This window comes from Leptodactylus fuscus, chromosome 6 (assembly GCF_031893055.1).
Source record: "Leptodactylus fuscus isolate aLepFus1 chromosome 6, aLepFus1.hap2, whole genome shotgun sequence".
In the NCBI taxonomy this organism is placed as follows: domain Eukaryota; kingdom Metazoa; phylum Chordata; class Amphibia; order Anura; family Leptodactylidae; genus Leptodactylus; species Leptodactylus fuscus.
Window position 1 is genome coordinate 83,710,512 of NC_134270.1, and position 16,373 is coordinate 83,726,884.

At 41.3% G+C, this 16,373-nt stretch overlaps 1 protein-coding gene across 1 annotated transcript in view; it reads left to right on the forward strand.

Annotated features, from left to right (window-relative positions):
* Positions 1–829: 829 nt before the first annotated feature.
* ODAD1 (outer dynein arm docking complex subunit 1) overlaps positions 830–16,373 on the forward strand; it is a 114,463-nt gene continuing 98,919 nt past the window's right edge. Inside the window, exons 1-3 of the mRNA XM_075276794.1 lie at positions 830–896; positions 2,490–2,558; positions 10,937–11,036. Coding sequence (XP_075132895.1) covers positions 2,492–2,558; positions 10,937–11,036 — 167 coding nt within the window. The 5' untranslated portion in view covers positions 830–896; positions 2,490–2,491. The remainder of the gene's footprint in view (positions 897–2,489; positions 2,559–10,936; positions 11,037–16,373) is intronic.

The following is a 16,373-nucleotide window of genomic DNA, read 5'->3' on the forward strand; positions in this document are numbered from 1 at the left end:
TGCCGTTTTTTTTTTTCAATAAATTGACTGCCTCCCAAAAAAAAAGGAATAAAAAGCGATTACATCATCATACATATATGATAGCAATAGAAACTACATATTGTCCCGCAAAAAGACACCTCACAAAGCTGAAATATTAAAAAAAGTTAGAGGTCAGAATATGGCGATTCAAATTTTTTCTCTTCAAAATTTACAATTTTTGTAAAATTATTAAAACATGAAAAAACTATATCAATTTGGTATCACAGTGATCATACTGACCTGCAATATAAAGCTAACATCACATCATTTACCACAGTGTGCAAGCAGTATAAACAAAACCCAGGGGATCCAGGGGAGTGAACATTGCACTGGATCACATGTCCCAGGGGTTATAACATCACCAGAACCCCTGGGTCCATCATCAGTAATCCTCAGTATATAGCAGTTACTACACCTTTATATACAGATACACAGGCAAATTAAAATGCAGTTAAGATCCCATTTACAAGGATGCATAGGGGGCGCAGTCTTTGGTTTTCTGATAATTGAGCTTTGCAGCTTGTCTTTTCATATGTTAACAATGTTCCAGTCATGTTCAGAGCTGTTCCGGATACATTTCTGTAAAGCAGGTCACTGTGATGTCCACAAGGAGACGGATTACATGTGCAGCAGAAGTCTCATCAATCCATAGGCCTCACTTCCCCTGGTTACATTCATGTGTGCATTGTTAGTGTGGTAACCTGATGCAGCCTGCTATAGGAAAGCAGACTTACTAACAAGAACTTCCTGGAGACCGTCACTAACAACAATGAGTCTATGAGAAACACAAAGCTGAGACCTACTGCTGCAAGCATTGAGGACAGCACAAGCCCTGCATCCATTCCACAGCGGCCTAGCACTATCTGAAGATACAGGTAGATGATATACAATAATATCTGGAGTCATGATAGATGTGCCCGAGACATGCAATCATTTGTTACTATAGTTATAAATGGATGCTAGATTTTCTTTAAGCAATAATAGAAATATTCACAATGCAAATATAAATTCTAGTAAAAAGGGGTCTGCAATGCCAGGAAATGTTACTGGAGATCTATGTACCTAATGTGTGTTGCTTATTGTGGCTAATATAACATTATGAGCAGATTTGCAGCCATCAAACACAGCAGAGAACTGGCCATATATAGGATAATTTACATCCATGTTACAGTATTTTAATATTGGACTCTGCTAAGGTTCTGGTTATCAAAAGCAACAGTGAACCAGAGGAGTTGCAGGCCATGGACTGTAGAAATTCCAGAATTACATTTGAGGTTGTAGCACACCACCTATACATTCATGATGGAGTCCTGGAGCTCTGGGGCTCTCTAGTTAGTGTTGTCAATTGAAAGGACTCCTCTAACAGTTTTCCCTCATGTTCTTTTTAGAAAAGTGCAGGAGTGGCGTTCACCATCACAGCAGTCCTCTCGGTTAGATGTATAGTTGGTGGTCTGGGCAATAGCTGATTTACAACTTACAGATACCCTTATCTATAGTGTATTTTTGTTCAGAAGATTATGTTCAGGCTAGGTTCACACTTGCGTTGCGCCGAGCTCTCCATCTTCCTTGTCCGAACAACAGAGTGTCCGTCTGCAAAAACAGGGGTTATCCATGGACCCCATAGACTATAATGGAGTCCGCCAGGTGTCCGTTTTTATACTGAAAGCAGGATTTTCTGCCGATTTTCAGTGGAATTTTCATCAAAGTCTACTGTCATCTGACACAGATGTGAACTTCACCTCAGCTGTATTTAACCAGTGTGATATCTCAGGGTTCATTTTAGCTCAAGGGATTGCCATCTCTTGGTCAAGATGGCTGGTACCACCTAACTTTCTATTAAATTGTCACTCCAACACAGTTGATTCACTTCAAAACTGGTCACAACCAGCTTATTCATCTTTCCACAGCAAAAAAATCAAATCATTACTCATATGGCTGCTGACTAGATATACTAGACATGCCCCTCACTAGGAGACCCTGGGCCTAGTACCCAATATCTCCACAAACACGGGCCCTGGCACAGCCCATCTTCCCCAGACAGGGAGGATTATGGCAAGGCCATTACTGGTAGAGGCCTAACATCTGGCTGGTAGTTAACCCTCATTAACAGCCCACTTGTCTGGAAATCCATTGAAGTGCTAAACTTTTCCAAGACTTGTCTCTGACACCAGGTAAATTATATTAAGATTAGTTATTGTATATTATTTTAGTTAAGAGGATTCAGAATATAAAAGATTTTAAAAGATATACTAGATATCACATACAACTGGTATGAAAAATGAAGTCACATATTCAACAGACATGTTCACAAAAGGACAGAGGATATGGATAGTGAAAACCAGAAAAAAAAATACAAAAAAACCAAAAGTATGGTTATTGCTTTCATCCTGTGATGGATGCTAAAACCCTGACTGATATATAACATTTCATTTATTAATTGTATTCTTTTCTGTATTTTACCTGCATAGGAATGCCTCATAGAAGATCTGCTTCCAGCATTCGGTCTGATAACAGCGACATGGACCTAGAAGGAATGGGTATTACTATCTTTTCACATTATACTCTCGGACAGTATTGTGCCATTTACTAGATCATTAGCTCTTATATATTTCCATAAACTACATTGAATAATTATGAAACATGTGGCAGTATGGATGAGCCTCTTTTTAATGATGAGACATGCATGAATTTATCTTGGGAAAAATTATAGATATCAGTTACAGATATAAAGGCTATGACAGCGGGTAGACATACTTCATTAAGAGGTAACCTAGAAATTCAGCATTGTAAATGGACCCTATCCCAGTCTGCAATTGTGTGCCCATTACAAAATGTAGTTACTGGGATAACATCAATCTGCCTCTTTATTCTGTGCCCTGTTGTATATTATTTGTGCATTTACTTCTATAATCATAACTTAGAACTGGAACAACATGTGTTACTCTCAGTATCAGTATCACTCAGCAGTATACCACTTACATTTCATTCATCAGAGTGTATATTAAAGCAAAAATTGCAGTTACTCAGTAAGTCACCAAATATGTTCAGTGTAAAGGTTGTAAAAACCATAAAACACAGTTGCATCCATATGCTTGCAGTATATGCTGCCAGTGCAAGAATACAGTTCAGTGCAGTAAAAAAAGGTATCTAGATGTAAACCAGCCAAATGCCTAAAACGCATTCTTCTACCATATGTTTAGTTCACAGCTAAAGAGGTTGTCCCCAGTGCTTCAGTGTCCTCCCATTGTGGTCCGGCCCATCTGCTGTCTTCTTGAAGTGAAACTGCTCGCCGGTTGTGACTACCCGGAGGACACTGATTGGCCTCAGCGCTCACATGACCACTGAGGCCAATCAGCAGCCTCATGAAGAGACCCCCGGGATGTCACATGTAGTGACGTCATGTTCGCTTCACTGAGGCCTTTGATTGGCAGGGACTTCTGCTGGAAGACAACAACAGAGCACCAGGGAAAGATTAGGTTTTTTTTTTTTTTTTTTTTTGTTTGTTTTTTTAATTTCACCTCCCCTAGCCTATGTATAAATATAACATTTATGCCTGGATAACCTTTTTAATTTCTAATTGTAATTTATACATCTGATGGACTTTCCCTACGTATGCAATGAACTGAATGCAGTGTGAGCCTTATGCTGTTCTTAGACACGTGTGATACATTGGTCTGCACAGGGCCGGAGTTAGGGAAGGGGAGGGGCAAACTGGGCTATTGCCCAAGGCCCCATCCCCAAAGGGGTCCTCGGGATCAGGAGTATCAGGCTTTTAGCCTGAAACTCCGGATCCCGGGAGCTCCACAGCTGCTATGCATGGTGATACAGTTCTATGCTATGACAGAGCAGGGAACGAAAAGGTCCCTGATATGCCATAGAGGACCGCCGATAGCTCGCAGGCATGGTGCAGGTGGCCTGATGACATCACTGCATCACGCCAGCTGTGCCATTACTACAGGGAGAGTCTTCGGCTGCTCTGCTCATCATGGGAACATGGTAAGGTTAGTACAAGATTTATTGTTTTCTAGTAAGGGAAGGGATCACCTGCTGAGGGGGCAAACAATTATGGGGGGGGGGGGCGCTAATATTTATAGTGGAGGAACTATTAGATATAAGGGGCCTATTTATAATGGAGGAATTGTTTTATATCAGGAGCACTATTTTATGAGAAGAATTATTATATATAAGGAGTATTATTAAAAAGGTGGGACTGTTATATATAAGGGGGCTACTATAGGAGAGGAACTATTATATATAAGGATGGCTGTTATAAGGGGGGGAGACTGTTATACACTGAGTGGTCAAAAGTCATGGGAAAGTTACTGGATGCGCTGTTAATAGCAGGTCGCCCCTCCGCGAGCCCTGATAACTACAGCAAGATGACGAAGCACGGACTCCACGAGGTGTTGGAAGAGTTCTGGAAGGATATTGATCCACACAGTCTGCACTGCAGCCCACAATTGGTCCTGTGTATTTGGTGCTGGGTCCATGGAGTGGACACTGGTATCCACAGCATCCCATAAATGCTCTATGGGGTTGAGGTTGGGTGAGCAGGCAGGCTAATCGAGGGTCGTGAGGTCACTGGTATGTTTATTAAGCCAGTCCCGTGCCACCAACAAGCGATGACATGTTGCATTGTGCTGTTGGTACCCAGCATCCCCATCAGGGAACTCTAACATCAGAAAGGGGTGCAGATGGTCTGCCATAAGTTGCACATATCAAGCATCGGTTGATCCCTGAACCCGGACAACGGGGCCCAATTGAGTAAACATAGCCCAGACCATGACCGAGCCACCTCCCATCTGGACATATCCCTGTTGGCATGCAGGATCCATGGCTTCATGGGGCATACGCCACACTTTCACACGCCCATCGGCTCTGTACAACTGGACCCATAATTCATCAGACCATGCCACATGCCGCTACTGTTCCAGGGTCCAGTGACGATGGTCACGGGCCTATGCCAGTCTTTGAGCTCTGTGTTGTGGCATCAGCAAAGAGACATGGGTCAGGCGTCGACTGTTGAAGCCTATGCTGTGCAGTTCTTGGCGTACAGTCCTGGTGGAAATTGGGTTCAGCCTCCCCACATTCAAATCGGCAACGATTTGACCCACAGTAGACTGTCGAGATCCCCGTACGACTCTGTGGAGGTGACATGACGTCTGTTCATTAAACACTCGTGGTCGACCATGTGCCTGTTTACACGGCTGTCAACGTTGTGATATTGCAGGTCTACCCGAGACACTGTTGACTTCAGAAACCCAAATTCCCAGGTAATCTCCAAAATGCTATGCCCCATGCATCTTGGACCAATTATCATCCCACGTTCAAAGTCACTTAACTCGCGATTGCTGTCATGTTCACGAGATACCTGTCTGCATCAGACTGCTCAGATATCCTGGCGACATTAGCGCCATAGGCCTCATCGCGTCACACTGTTTGAGCGTCATATCCAACACAACCGGCACTCGAACACGTGCCCGTGACTTTTGACCACTGAGTGTATATAAGCAGGTGTCAGTTATAAATAAACAGGGAACTGTTAATCACAAGGGGAGGCTATTATATATATGATGGCTATTATAAGAGAGGAACTAATATACACTGCTCAAAAAAAAAATAGAGGAAACACTCAAATAACACATCCTAGATCTGAATGAATGAAATATTCTCATTGAATACTTTGTTCTGTACAAAATTGAATGTGATAACAAAAATCACACAAAAATCAATGGAAAACAAATTTATTAACCAATGGAGGCCTGGATTTGCAGTCACCCCACAAATTAAAGTGGAAAAACACACTATAGTCTGATCCAACTTTGATGTAATGTCCTTAAAACATGTCAGAATGAGGCTCAGTAATGTGTGTGGCCTCCTCGTTCCTGTATGACCTCCCTACAATGCCTGGGCATGCTCCTGATGAGGTTGCGGATGGTCTCCTAAGGGATCTCCTTCAAGACCTAGGCTAAAGCATCTGCCACCTCCTGGACAGTCCGTGGTGCAACGTAACACTGGTGGATGGAGCGAGACATGATGTCCCAGATGTGCCCAATCGGATTCATGTCTGGGGAGCAGGCGGTCCAGTCCATAGCTTCAATGCCTTCATCTTGCAGGAACTGCTGACACACTCCAGCCACACAAGGTCTGGCATTGTCCTGCTTTAGGAGGAACCCAGTGCCAAAGGCACCAGCATATGGTCTCACAAGGGGTCTGAGGATCTCATCTCGGCACCTAATGACAGTCAGGCTACCTCTGCCGTGCACATGGAAGGCTGTGAGAACCTCTAAAGAAATGTCACCCCACACCATTACTGACCCACTGCCAAATGGGTCATGCTGAAGGATGTTGCAGGCAGCAGATCGCTCTCCACGGCTTCTCCAGACTCTATCACGTCTGTCACATGTGCTCAGTGTGAACCTGCTTTCATCTGTGAAGAGCACAGGGTGCCAGTGGCGAAGTTGCCAATCCTGGTGTTCTGTGGCAAATGCCAAGCGTCCTGCATGGTGTTGGGCTGTGAGCATCCCCATCTGTAGACATTGGGCCCGCATACCATCCTCATGGAGTCGGTTTCTACCCATTTGTACAGACACATGCACAATTGTGGCCTGCTGGAGGTCATTTTGTAGGGCTCTGGCAGTGCTCCTACTGTTCCTCCTTGCACAAAGGCGGAGGTAGCGGTCCTGTTGCTGGGCTGTTGCCGTCCTATGCTCCCCTCCACATCTCCTGGTGTACTGGCCTGTTTTTGGTAGCACCTCCAGTCTCTGGGCACTATGTTGACAGACACAGCAAACCTTCTTGTCACAGCTTGCATTGATGTGCCATCCTGGATGAGCTACACTACCTGAGCCACTTGTGTGGGTTGTAGAGTCCGTCTCATGCTACCACGAGTGTGAAAGCACAACCAATATTCAAAAGTCACCAAAACATCAGCCAGAAAGCATTGGCACTGAGATGTGGTCCCTGCAGAACCACTCCTTTATTGAGTATGTCTCGATAATTGCCCATAATTTCCATCTGTTGCCTATTCCATTTGCCCAACAGCATGTGAAATTAATTGTCAGTGTTGCTTGGAGTTACATTGTGTTGCTTAAGTGTTCCCTTTATTTTTTTGAGCAGTGTATATAAGGTGGATTGTTATAAGAGGGCTGTTATGTATAAGGGAGGAACTATTTATAAAGGGGCTACTATAGCAGGAAATTATTATAGATCAGGCGTGATATATTATTTATAATAGGCCTATAATAAGTGGGCATTATATGGATGAGTATTATAGTATGGTCTCTTATTTATAAACTTTAAGGAGTTTATTGTTAAAAGGGTTATTTATAAGAGCGAACTATTATTTAGAAAAGGGCTATTATTTATAAGCGGGTATTATTGTTAAGAGGGCTATTATTTATAATAGGGCTAATATTGATCATTTGCACTATTATTTTATAACTATCCAAATTGGTTCCAATAGTTATTGACAATCTATTCAACCATATATATGATCCACCAAAAGGAATAGATATAAATTACGGTTAAAACATAACCTTTGATAAATATGCATTAATACCAAACAAGAAAAACACACAGGAAGAAAATATATGTTCCACTCTATGCTGTGTAACAGTAGATAATAACACAGGCACGGCAGCCTCCAGAAAATAAAAGCAACACACACTCACCAGTTAGATGACATCGGGTGTGGTAACAATGCACAGTAGGAGGTTGCTAGTAGTAACAGAAACTGGTACACAAGTCAGATATTTCAAGGAAAAAGAGTGGCCATAGGGTAAAGAGGTTAAGAAAATTATCAGTCACACCACTAAAGGGTAATAATTGCTGTTTAACCCTAGAAGCCTGACTCAGAACCATTCCCCTAATGGCAAATGGTCTGACTGGAACCTCTCTCTAGCTAGTTAGGGCCACCCTAAGAAATACTGAATGAAACCACTCTTAATTAAAAACATAGAGCATGCCACCCGGCATGTATGTTTCATCAGGAAAATCAGATACAAAATCCTGAATCATCAGACGTTAATGGCTGAAGAATGCTCAGAAATCGACCAACCCTGTACAGGCAAATAGTCATACCACACCATTCACATACTACTCATACTTCAAACCTAATATCCCATATGGTGCTGGGGGGGAGAAGACAAGGTTAAGAGCCAATATTGAAAGGAGCCGTCATAGAAAAAAAAAAACGGTTAGTGGTGTTCTAGAGTGTTAGGAAACAACCACATATGCCCAGGTATCTGACAGAGTGCCGTCCGCCCTGCGTGCATTATATATACAAGTCGGAAAGCGCGCGCGTCTATATCGAAAGCCCACGCATGCGCAATAAATACCCGACTCGAAAATAAACCATAGTTTGCATGCGGGAATGCTTCTAGGGTTAAATAGCAATTATTACCCTTTAGTGGTGTGACTGATAATTTCCTTAACCTCTTTACCCTATGGCCACTCTTTTTCCTTGAAATATCTGACTTGCGTATCAGTTTCTGTTACTACTAGCAACCTCCTACTGTGCATGGTTACCACACCCGATGTCATCTAACTGGTGAGTGTGTGTTGCTTTTATTTTCTGGAGGCTGCCGTGCCTGTGTTATTATCTACTGTTACACAGCATAGAATGGAACATATATTTTCTTCCTGTGTGTTTTTCTTGTTTGGTATTAATGCATATTTATTAAAGGTTATGTTTTAACCGTAATTTATAGCTATTCCTTTTGGTGGATCATACTATTATTTTATATGTGAACTATTATTTATGAGGAGGCTATTACTGATATGGGGCACTGTTTATAAGCAGGGACTATTCTTTATAAGGAGGTGCTATAATAACTGATGAGGGGGTGCAGAAATCTTTTAGACAGTACAAAGCTGGTTATTTGAATTGTGTGTGGGCATAATAGGGGGTGGTTGTTACTGTATTGGAGGCAGAAAGGGGGAGTTATTAAGGGGGCTTCCACTGGAAATATGATGGTGTTGGTGGCATATCGGCAGTTGGGGCCCCATTTTTTAATTTTGTCCAGGGTCTAAAACTGGCATACAGGGTTATATAGTGGTGATATGTCTGGTCTAGTTCAGCGTTAGCTCTGTAAGGGAGTCTGCAGTGACAATAAATCATATTGATTTGTACCTTTAATCAATGTGTTGAGTTGCTAAAAAAGGCAAAATGAACAGTTGGTTTTAAATTTTATAATTTTTAAATTTATAATAAATTAGACACGTTGCTCCATATTTACTTTCATAGGAAGTCAGTCACTAGCTTTTTTAACTATTTAGAGGATCTTAACGGTTTCTGACTGACCGTGGCTGTCAGTCATTTGGAGTCAGAGTCGGTTCAGGAGTCAAAGTGGGTCTGTGGAAAAATAAAGTCAGAGTCGGTGGTTTGGCCTGCAGACTCCATAGCCTTAGCTATAATTAATGTGATGTGGGGGAATCAGTGGAGGAGAGAAGTGGTGTTCCTATAGACCTAGCTGTGGATTCACTCATATAGCTACAGGAGGCAGGTAGGGTACAGTATGGGAGTTCTTTATGAAACCTAGAGAGCCCTCTCAGATTTGTACTCATTACTACAGTACAGTGAACTACTCACTTCTGCTGTGCCAATAGTTTCCATTTCTATGTTGGCAAAGCTTAGGAAATCTTATTTTTAGTGCTAGCAGATAATTGGATTGGAAGTCTTACAAATTGTTGAATTAGTAAAATTATAATATGACAAGTTGTTTAGTTTTCATGCTGGGATATGCTGCTTCTTTCATTCCCTAAAAGGAACCAAAAATTCTGTCAAAAATTATAAACAACGCAAAGTGTAGGTTTTCCATCAGAAGGCTTGGCTCCAGGCCCAGGTAAGTTGCTGTTCTCGCCTCCTAAAATAAATAAAATCCCCATAAAAGTACTCCAGGAAAGCTAGCTTGCAATTTAAGATAATAGTGCTATGCAAACATTTCACTCCTTCATTGTTCTGGCACAGATGAACCTTTCACCCAAAGATAAATATGGGAACAGAATTGCAGACGATAAAGTGCTGGTTTATATGATATGCAGCCATACAGCATACTAGACGTAGTGCCGGGTTATACTGTATGCAGCCGTACAGCATACTAGACGTAGTGACGGTTTATATTCTATGCAGCCATACAGCATACTAGATGTAATGGCAAAAAGGAGTTAAAATGTTTTTTTCCATTCAGTTGATTTTTTTTTTTTTTTGTTTATTTTATTTTTAATTTATCACACAAGGTGTATGCATCTCTGTATTCTCCTTTAGAAGTGCAGTATTTCTTCATAGGGACTACTTGCTAAAATTTGGCATGCTGTAGTGCATTTAATGATTTTGTTTCCCACAGATTGCAAAGCCACATGGCGTAACAGTATGATTCCATAGAATACTATGGCTCCACTTCTGCGTATGTCCTACTTTAGACATATAGGCAAGAACTGCAGTGGAGCTGGGCCCCTGCTCTGATTTCATTAGGAAAGAGCTATCTTGTTCTGGGTACAAGCCTAGACCCCCATTTCCTGAACTCTTAGTGGCTCCTTCTGAATGAATTAAATCAAAGCCTATGAAAAAACAGAAATTTAAAGCTGAAGAACAATGGCAAACAGGCTGGGTCTATAACTTCAGTCAGCACCAAATAGACTTGGGCAGGCATCATGGCCCACTGGTCTAGCCAAAATTGATTAGTCAGCGATACTTAAGAGTCCACATGTGCTTGAAGCCAGTGGCTCTGATCCCAGTACTGATCTCTCAAAGTAGTATTGTAAAATATATAGAAATATTGAAGTTGTCAGACAAGGTCTTCATTATTCTGGAAAGTATTATTTACTGGCATGTTTGAAGCAGGGAAGAAACACAGAATAAGTATTTCTGCAATATAGATCCACTTATATGGTAACTTGTCCATTTGTTTTATAGCGGACAGTGAGCTGGCCAAACTGCAACGTATGTTTCGTCTGAAGGAGGGACAGCGCCAAGCAACCACCATTGGGAAACAAGAGCAAATCAGGAGACAATTGTACGTATACTTTACTTAAAACTTTAAAAAAAAAAAAAAAAAAAAAAAAGTCAGGTAGATTACCGTATATACTCTAATATAAGCCGAGGCCCCTAATTTTACCACAAAAAAACTGGGAAAACTTATTGACTCGAGTATAAGCCTTGGTGTGTGTGGGAGGGGGGGGGGGGGGGGTGGTGGAATGTAGCAGCTAGTGGAAAATTTAAAAAACTAAAATGGTCAGATTTTTTTGGATGCAGAAGATACTGGGTGCTGGGAAAGGGGAGGGGGTGTTTTGGTTGTCTGTCTGCCCCTTCCCTGAGCTTGAGAACTGTGATTTTTTTCCCCCACTTGGAATTCAGTCTGGCTGAATATAGGGTATCTGCAGTGCTCCCATTAACCCCTTGCCGACAGAACAGGAGCCCTGCAGATACCCTATACTCAGTAGACCGGGCACTTTCAGACACAGGGATACCTAATATGTATATGTTTCACAGTAATTTTCTACTTTTATATGTATTCTAGGGAAAGGAGAGATTTAGAACTTTTATTTATTTTATTATATTTGTTTAAAGTTTTTTTTTTTTTTTTTTTTTTTTTTTTTAATACTATTGTGGCTTATCATAGATCCCCCCCCAAAAAACAAAAACAAAAAAAAAAAAACATCTTTTTCTGCTCGACTCGAGCATATACAGTACATTATTAACTTACATCTTATTTAAAGGCAATCTATGGAATAAATCTATAATGTAATGTCTATAAACATAGACAATGCCGTGTGTAACATCACGCATCTTTATAGATAGTTAGGGTATGTTTAAATGCATTACATTGCGGCTAATCAGCAGTATTGAGCTGCAAAATCTTAATTTTCTCAGCGTTCTGCTGTGATCTTTGCCTCCCATTAAAAATAATGAAAGGCACATTCTGGCTGGAATCTGCCATGAATTTGGAAGTGGAATCTATCCCAAATCCATGGCAAATTCCTACATGTGAATATACCCTTAGAGTAACATTTCTACATTGCTACTTATATAATGAATTAGAATAGAACTCCCATACCCAATGATATTGACTGCTTTCCACAATTAACTCCAGAGTCACATGACTTTAATTTCTGTTAGCTACCGTTTAATACTACAGGAATTCTGATAATCCACCACAAATTTTAAGCAGAGAACTGCAATATAATGTTAGTTCACCACAAACCGGGAGCCACAGACTTGATAACCATTTCGGAAACTCCTGACATGGCGACACTAGGCTGTAAGGCCCGTTCTTCTGACAGTGCCAGGATATCAATGGCAAAATCAACGTCAACGATCTCTCCAACACCTAGCTGCATACCAGAAATACTGACAGTGCGCTGAATTTAGTGTACTCAGTTTTCTAGTAGTATGTAATACTGCCAATCTGTGAGGATTCTCTTTAACCCCTTCCTGACATCCGCTATACAATTATGGCAGATGTTGGGTCTTTAAATATAGTGACCACTCTGCTGCAGAGCAGTCACCATAGCTACCAGGCCTCCGAGATCGCGGGCATTACTAAATCTGAGCTCCTCCCAAAGCAAAATTTACCCCGCAGAACAGTTCCCTGACGCCCCCATACCTTTGCTGTTACAGCTGCAGTTCTCACAGCACGGGAACCATCCTGTTTCTATGACAGCCAGAAGACTTCTGAAGTCCCTCATATAGGTATTGAGGCTGGTAGTAATGTAGTGAATCTCTCAAAGACTGCATTAAAGTTGTGTCGCAATCTATGGGACATGAAATCAAACAGTTGCAGGTTAAAGTTTATAAAAATAGACTAAAAGATCAAATCATTCCCTTTTCCTTAGATATAAAATAAAGATGAGAAAACAAATATAAAAACATATTATACATCTCCATGTCTCAAAACACCTGATCTACAATCATATAAAAATATTTTTCCCATACGGCGAACAGCCAAACCATCATATTTTTGCCATTTCACTTACCATAAAAAGTGATTAACCCCTTCCCGCCGATGGCATTTTTTGATTTTCGTTTTTGACTCCCCTCCTTCTAAACCCCATAACTTTTTTATTTCTCCGCTCCCAGAGCCATATGAGGTCTTAATTTTTGCGGGACAAATTTTTCTTGATGATGCTACCATTAATTATTCTATATAATGTACTGGGAAGCAGGAAAAAAAATTCAGAATGGGGTGGATTTGAAGAAAAAATGCATTTCTGCGACTTTCTTACGGGCTTTGGTTTTACGGCATTCACTGTGCAGCCAAAATGACATGTCCCCTATATTCTGTGTTTCGGTACGGTTCCAGGGATACCAAATTTATATGGTTTTATTTACATTTTGACCCCTAAAAAAAATTCCAAAACTGTGTTGAAATTTTTTTTTTCTAAAAGTCGCCATATTCCGACGGCCGTAACTTTTTTATACGTAGGTGTACGGGGATGCATAGGGCGTCTTTTTTTGCGGGGCCGGGTGTACTTTTTAGTTCTACAATTTTCGGGAAATGTTATTGCTTTGATCACTTTTTATTCAAATTTTTATCAGAATCAAAACAGTGAAAAAACAGCGGTTTGGCACTTTTGACTATTTTTCCCGCTACGGCGTTTACCGAACAGGAAAAATATTTTTATAGATTTGTAGAGCGGGCGATTTCGGACGCGGGGATACCTAACATGTATATGTTTCACAGTTTTTAACTACTTTTATATGTGTTCTAGGGAAAGGGGGTGATTTGAACTTTTAATTCTTTTTATATTTTTTTATATTTTTTTTTTTTATTTTTTTTTTGCATTTATTAGACCCCCTAGGGGTGTTGAACCCCAGGGGGTCTGATCACTAATGCAATGCATTACAATGCTAATGCATTGCAAAAAATCATCATCTCTTTTGCAGGCTGCATAGACCAGCCTGCAAAATAGAGAATTTGCAGACCGGCTGGGAGCCTTTAACAAGGCTCCCGGCTGTCATGGCAACATGACGTCAGCCCTGGAGCATGCTCCAGGAGCCGGCGATCCCTGCCAAAATGGCGGCGCCCATGCGCCGCCGGGAAAATGGCGCCTCCGGCACCTTTGACCGCAGCGCCGGAGGGGTTAATGCCTCCGATCGGTCCGGGGACTGATCGGAGGCATTAGAGCCGGTTGTCTACTGCTTAAAGCAGTAGACACCCGGCGGCTGCCCGGCTCCCGGGCGGTCGCCATAGTTACAGACCCGACATGCGCCGTACTATTATGGCGCATGTCGGGAAGGGGTTAAAATTTCAAAGATTTCCCAAAATGGTATAACTAAAAAGTTAATTAAAAAACAACATCTTTTACATTCCCCATACATAGAAATATAACACAGGGTGCATTCACACTGAGTAAATGCTAGCTTATTTTGTAGAGTAAAATTACACTCGTAAATTTTGCTATCCCATTGACTTCAATGATATTTTTTTACAAGTGTAAAAATACGCCTGTAAAAAATACGCCTGTAAAATGTCATTGAAGTCAATGGGATAGCAAAATTTACAAGTGTAATTTTGCTCTACAAAATAAGCTAGCGTTTACTCAGTGTGAATGCACCCTCAGGGTGCATTCACACTGAGTAAACGCTAGCTTATTCTGAACGTAAAACACGTTCAGAATAAGCGGCGTCTAAAGCAGCTCCATTCATTTCTATGGGAGCGGGGATACGAGCGCTCCCCATAGAAATGAATGGGCTGCTTCTTTCACTCCGTGCAGTCCCATTGAAGTGAATGGGAAGTGCCGGCGTATACGGCAAGCTCTGCTCATGCCGGAGCGTACACGCTGGCACTCCCCATTCACTTCAATGGGACTGCACGGAGTGAAAGAAGCAGCCCATTCATTTCTATGGGGAGCGCTCGTATCCCCGCTCCCATAGAAATGAATGGAGCTGCTTTAGACGCCGCTTATTCTGAACGTGTTTTACGTTCAGAATAAGCTAGCGTTTACTCAGTGTGAATGCACCCTTAAGAATGTCAGAATATGGCAACTCCAAGAATTTTTTGGATAAGAGATATATAAGAGATATATATATATTGTAAATGCGGGAGCTTGGGGCTGGTTGTCAGGCAAGTAAAAAACACATGGAGCATGGTCTTCAACTTCACACTGGAGCTTGTTTTATTAGGTGCAGATCACAACAGTTCAACACAAATAGCTTTCCTCAGCATAAAGCAAACAGCTTACTTTAGCCACAAGGTAGTAAAGTCCATACACTCAGCAGGCTGGCTCTTGTAGTTCTCCACACAACAGAGTCTTTGGGTCCTCAGCTTGTCAATAGCAGCAGAAACCAGGGAAGTGAGACACACCCAACTGTTTGGACAGGGTTTAAGGCTCCCACTACTGCTGTTACAAAACCCCGGGATAGAGCTTCGGGCCCAGGTCTACAATTAAGCCCCAAAACCTGGATATGGATTTGTCCATCTCCAAGTGGATACGAGCCATCTTAATGGGATATATCTCCCCTCCACAACCATTCCCACTGCCTGCCTACAATATATATATATGTAAAAAACGAGTACAGGTGATGTCATTTTGGCTGCACAGTGAACACTAAAAGCAAAGCCCGTAAGAAATTCGCACAAATACAGTTTTTCTCCAATGGCATCCCATTCTGAATTTTTTTCCAGCTTCACATTACATCATACAGACTATTAAATAGTACCATTATAAAGTACTATTTGCTCTGCAAACATTAAGCCATCATATGGCTTAATGTTTGCATTAACTAACAAAATCATGGGGGATTGGAAGATGGGGAGTCAAAAACGAAAATCTAAAAATGCCTGCTGCGGGAAGGGGTTGAAGTCTTTTTTGGATGTTTTTGAAGTATCTGTTTGTTTGCATTTCCCTCTCTTCGAGCACTTTTTGTTTCATGTTACTTTCTAAGGAAAGAATAATATGCCTGCAGTTGGCCCAGCTTCTCTGGGAGATCCTTCTTTCTTCCTTTTCAATGGATGACAAGATGTGCCAGACTTCACAGCATACAATGACAGCCATTACCATCCATACTTCAGTGTTATGCTTACAACCCACTCCACACTAAACATTGTTCTGACAGATTCTATTTGAAGACCAAATTCTTTTTTTCCCACTGGCTTTTTATTGACATTATAGTAGCAGTGGTGTGAGGACATGTTGTCTAAATTACTATATTCTATATAAGAGGATTCCTTAAAAGAACCGAGACAACTTCATGTAATCTTTTATTTTGTCCTCTTATTTGTTTAAGAAGTTGCCATATATTTTGTCTGATCTGTAAAAGTAAAGTTGACTACATATCTTGGTAAATAGTGTGTTATGTTGTTGATTTCTAAAACAGTGAACCATAGAATTATCTAGGGCTCTGTGCACAC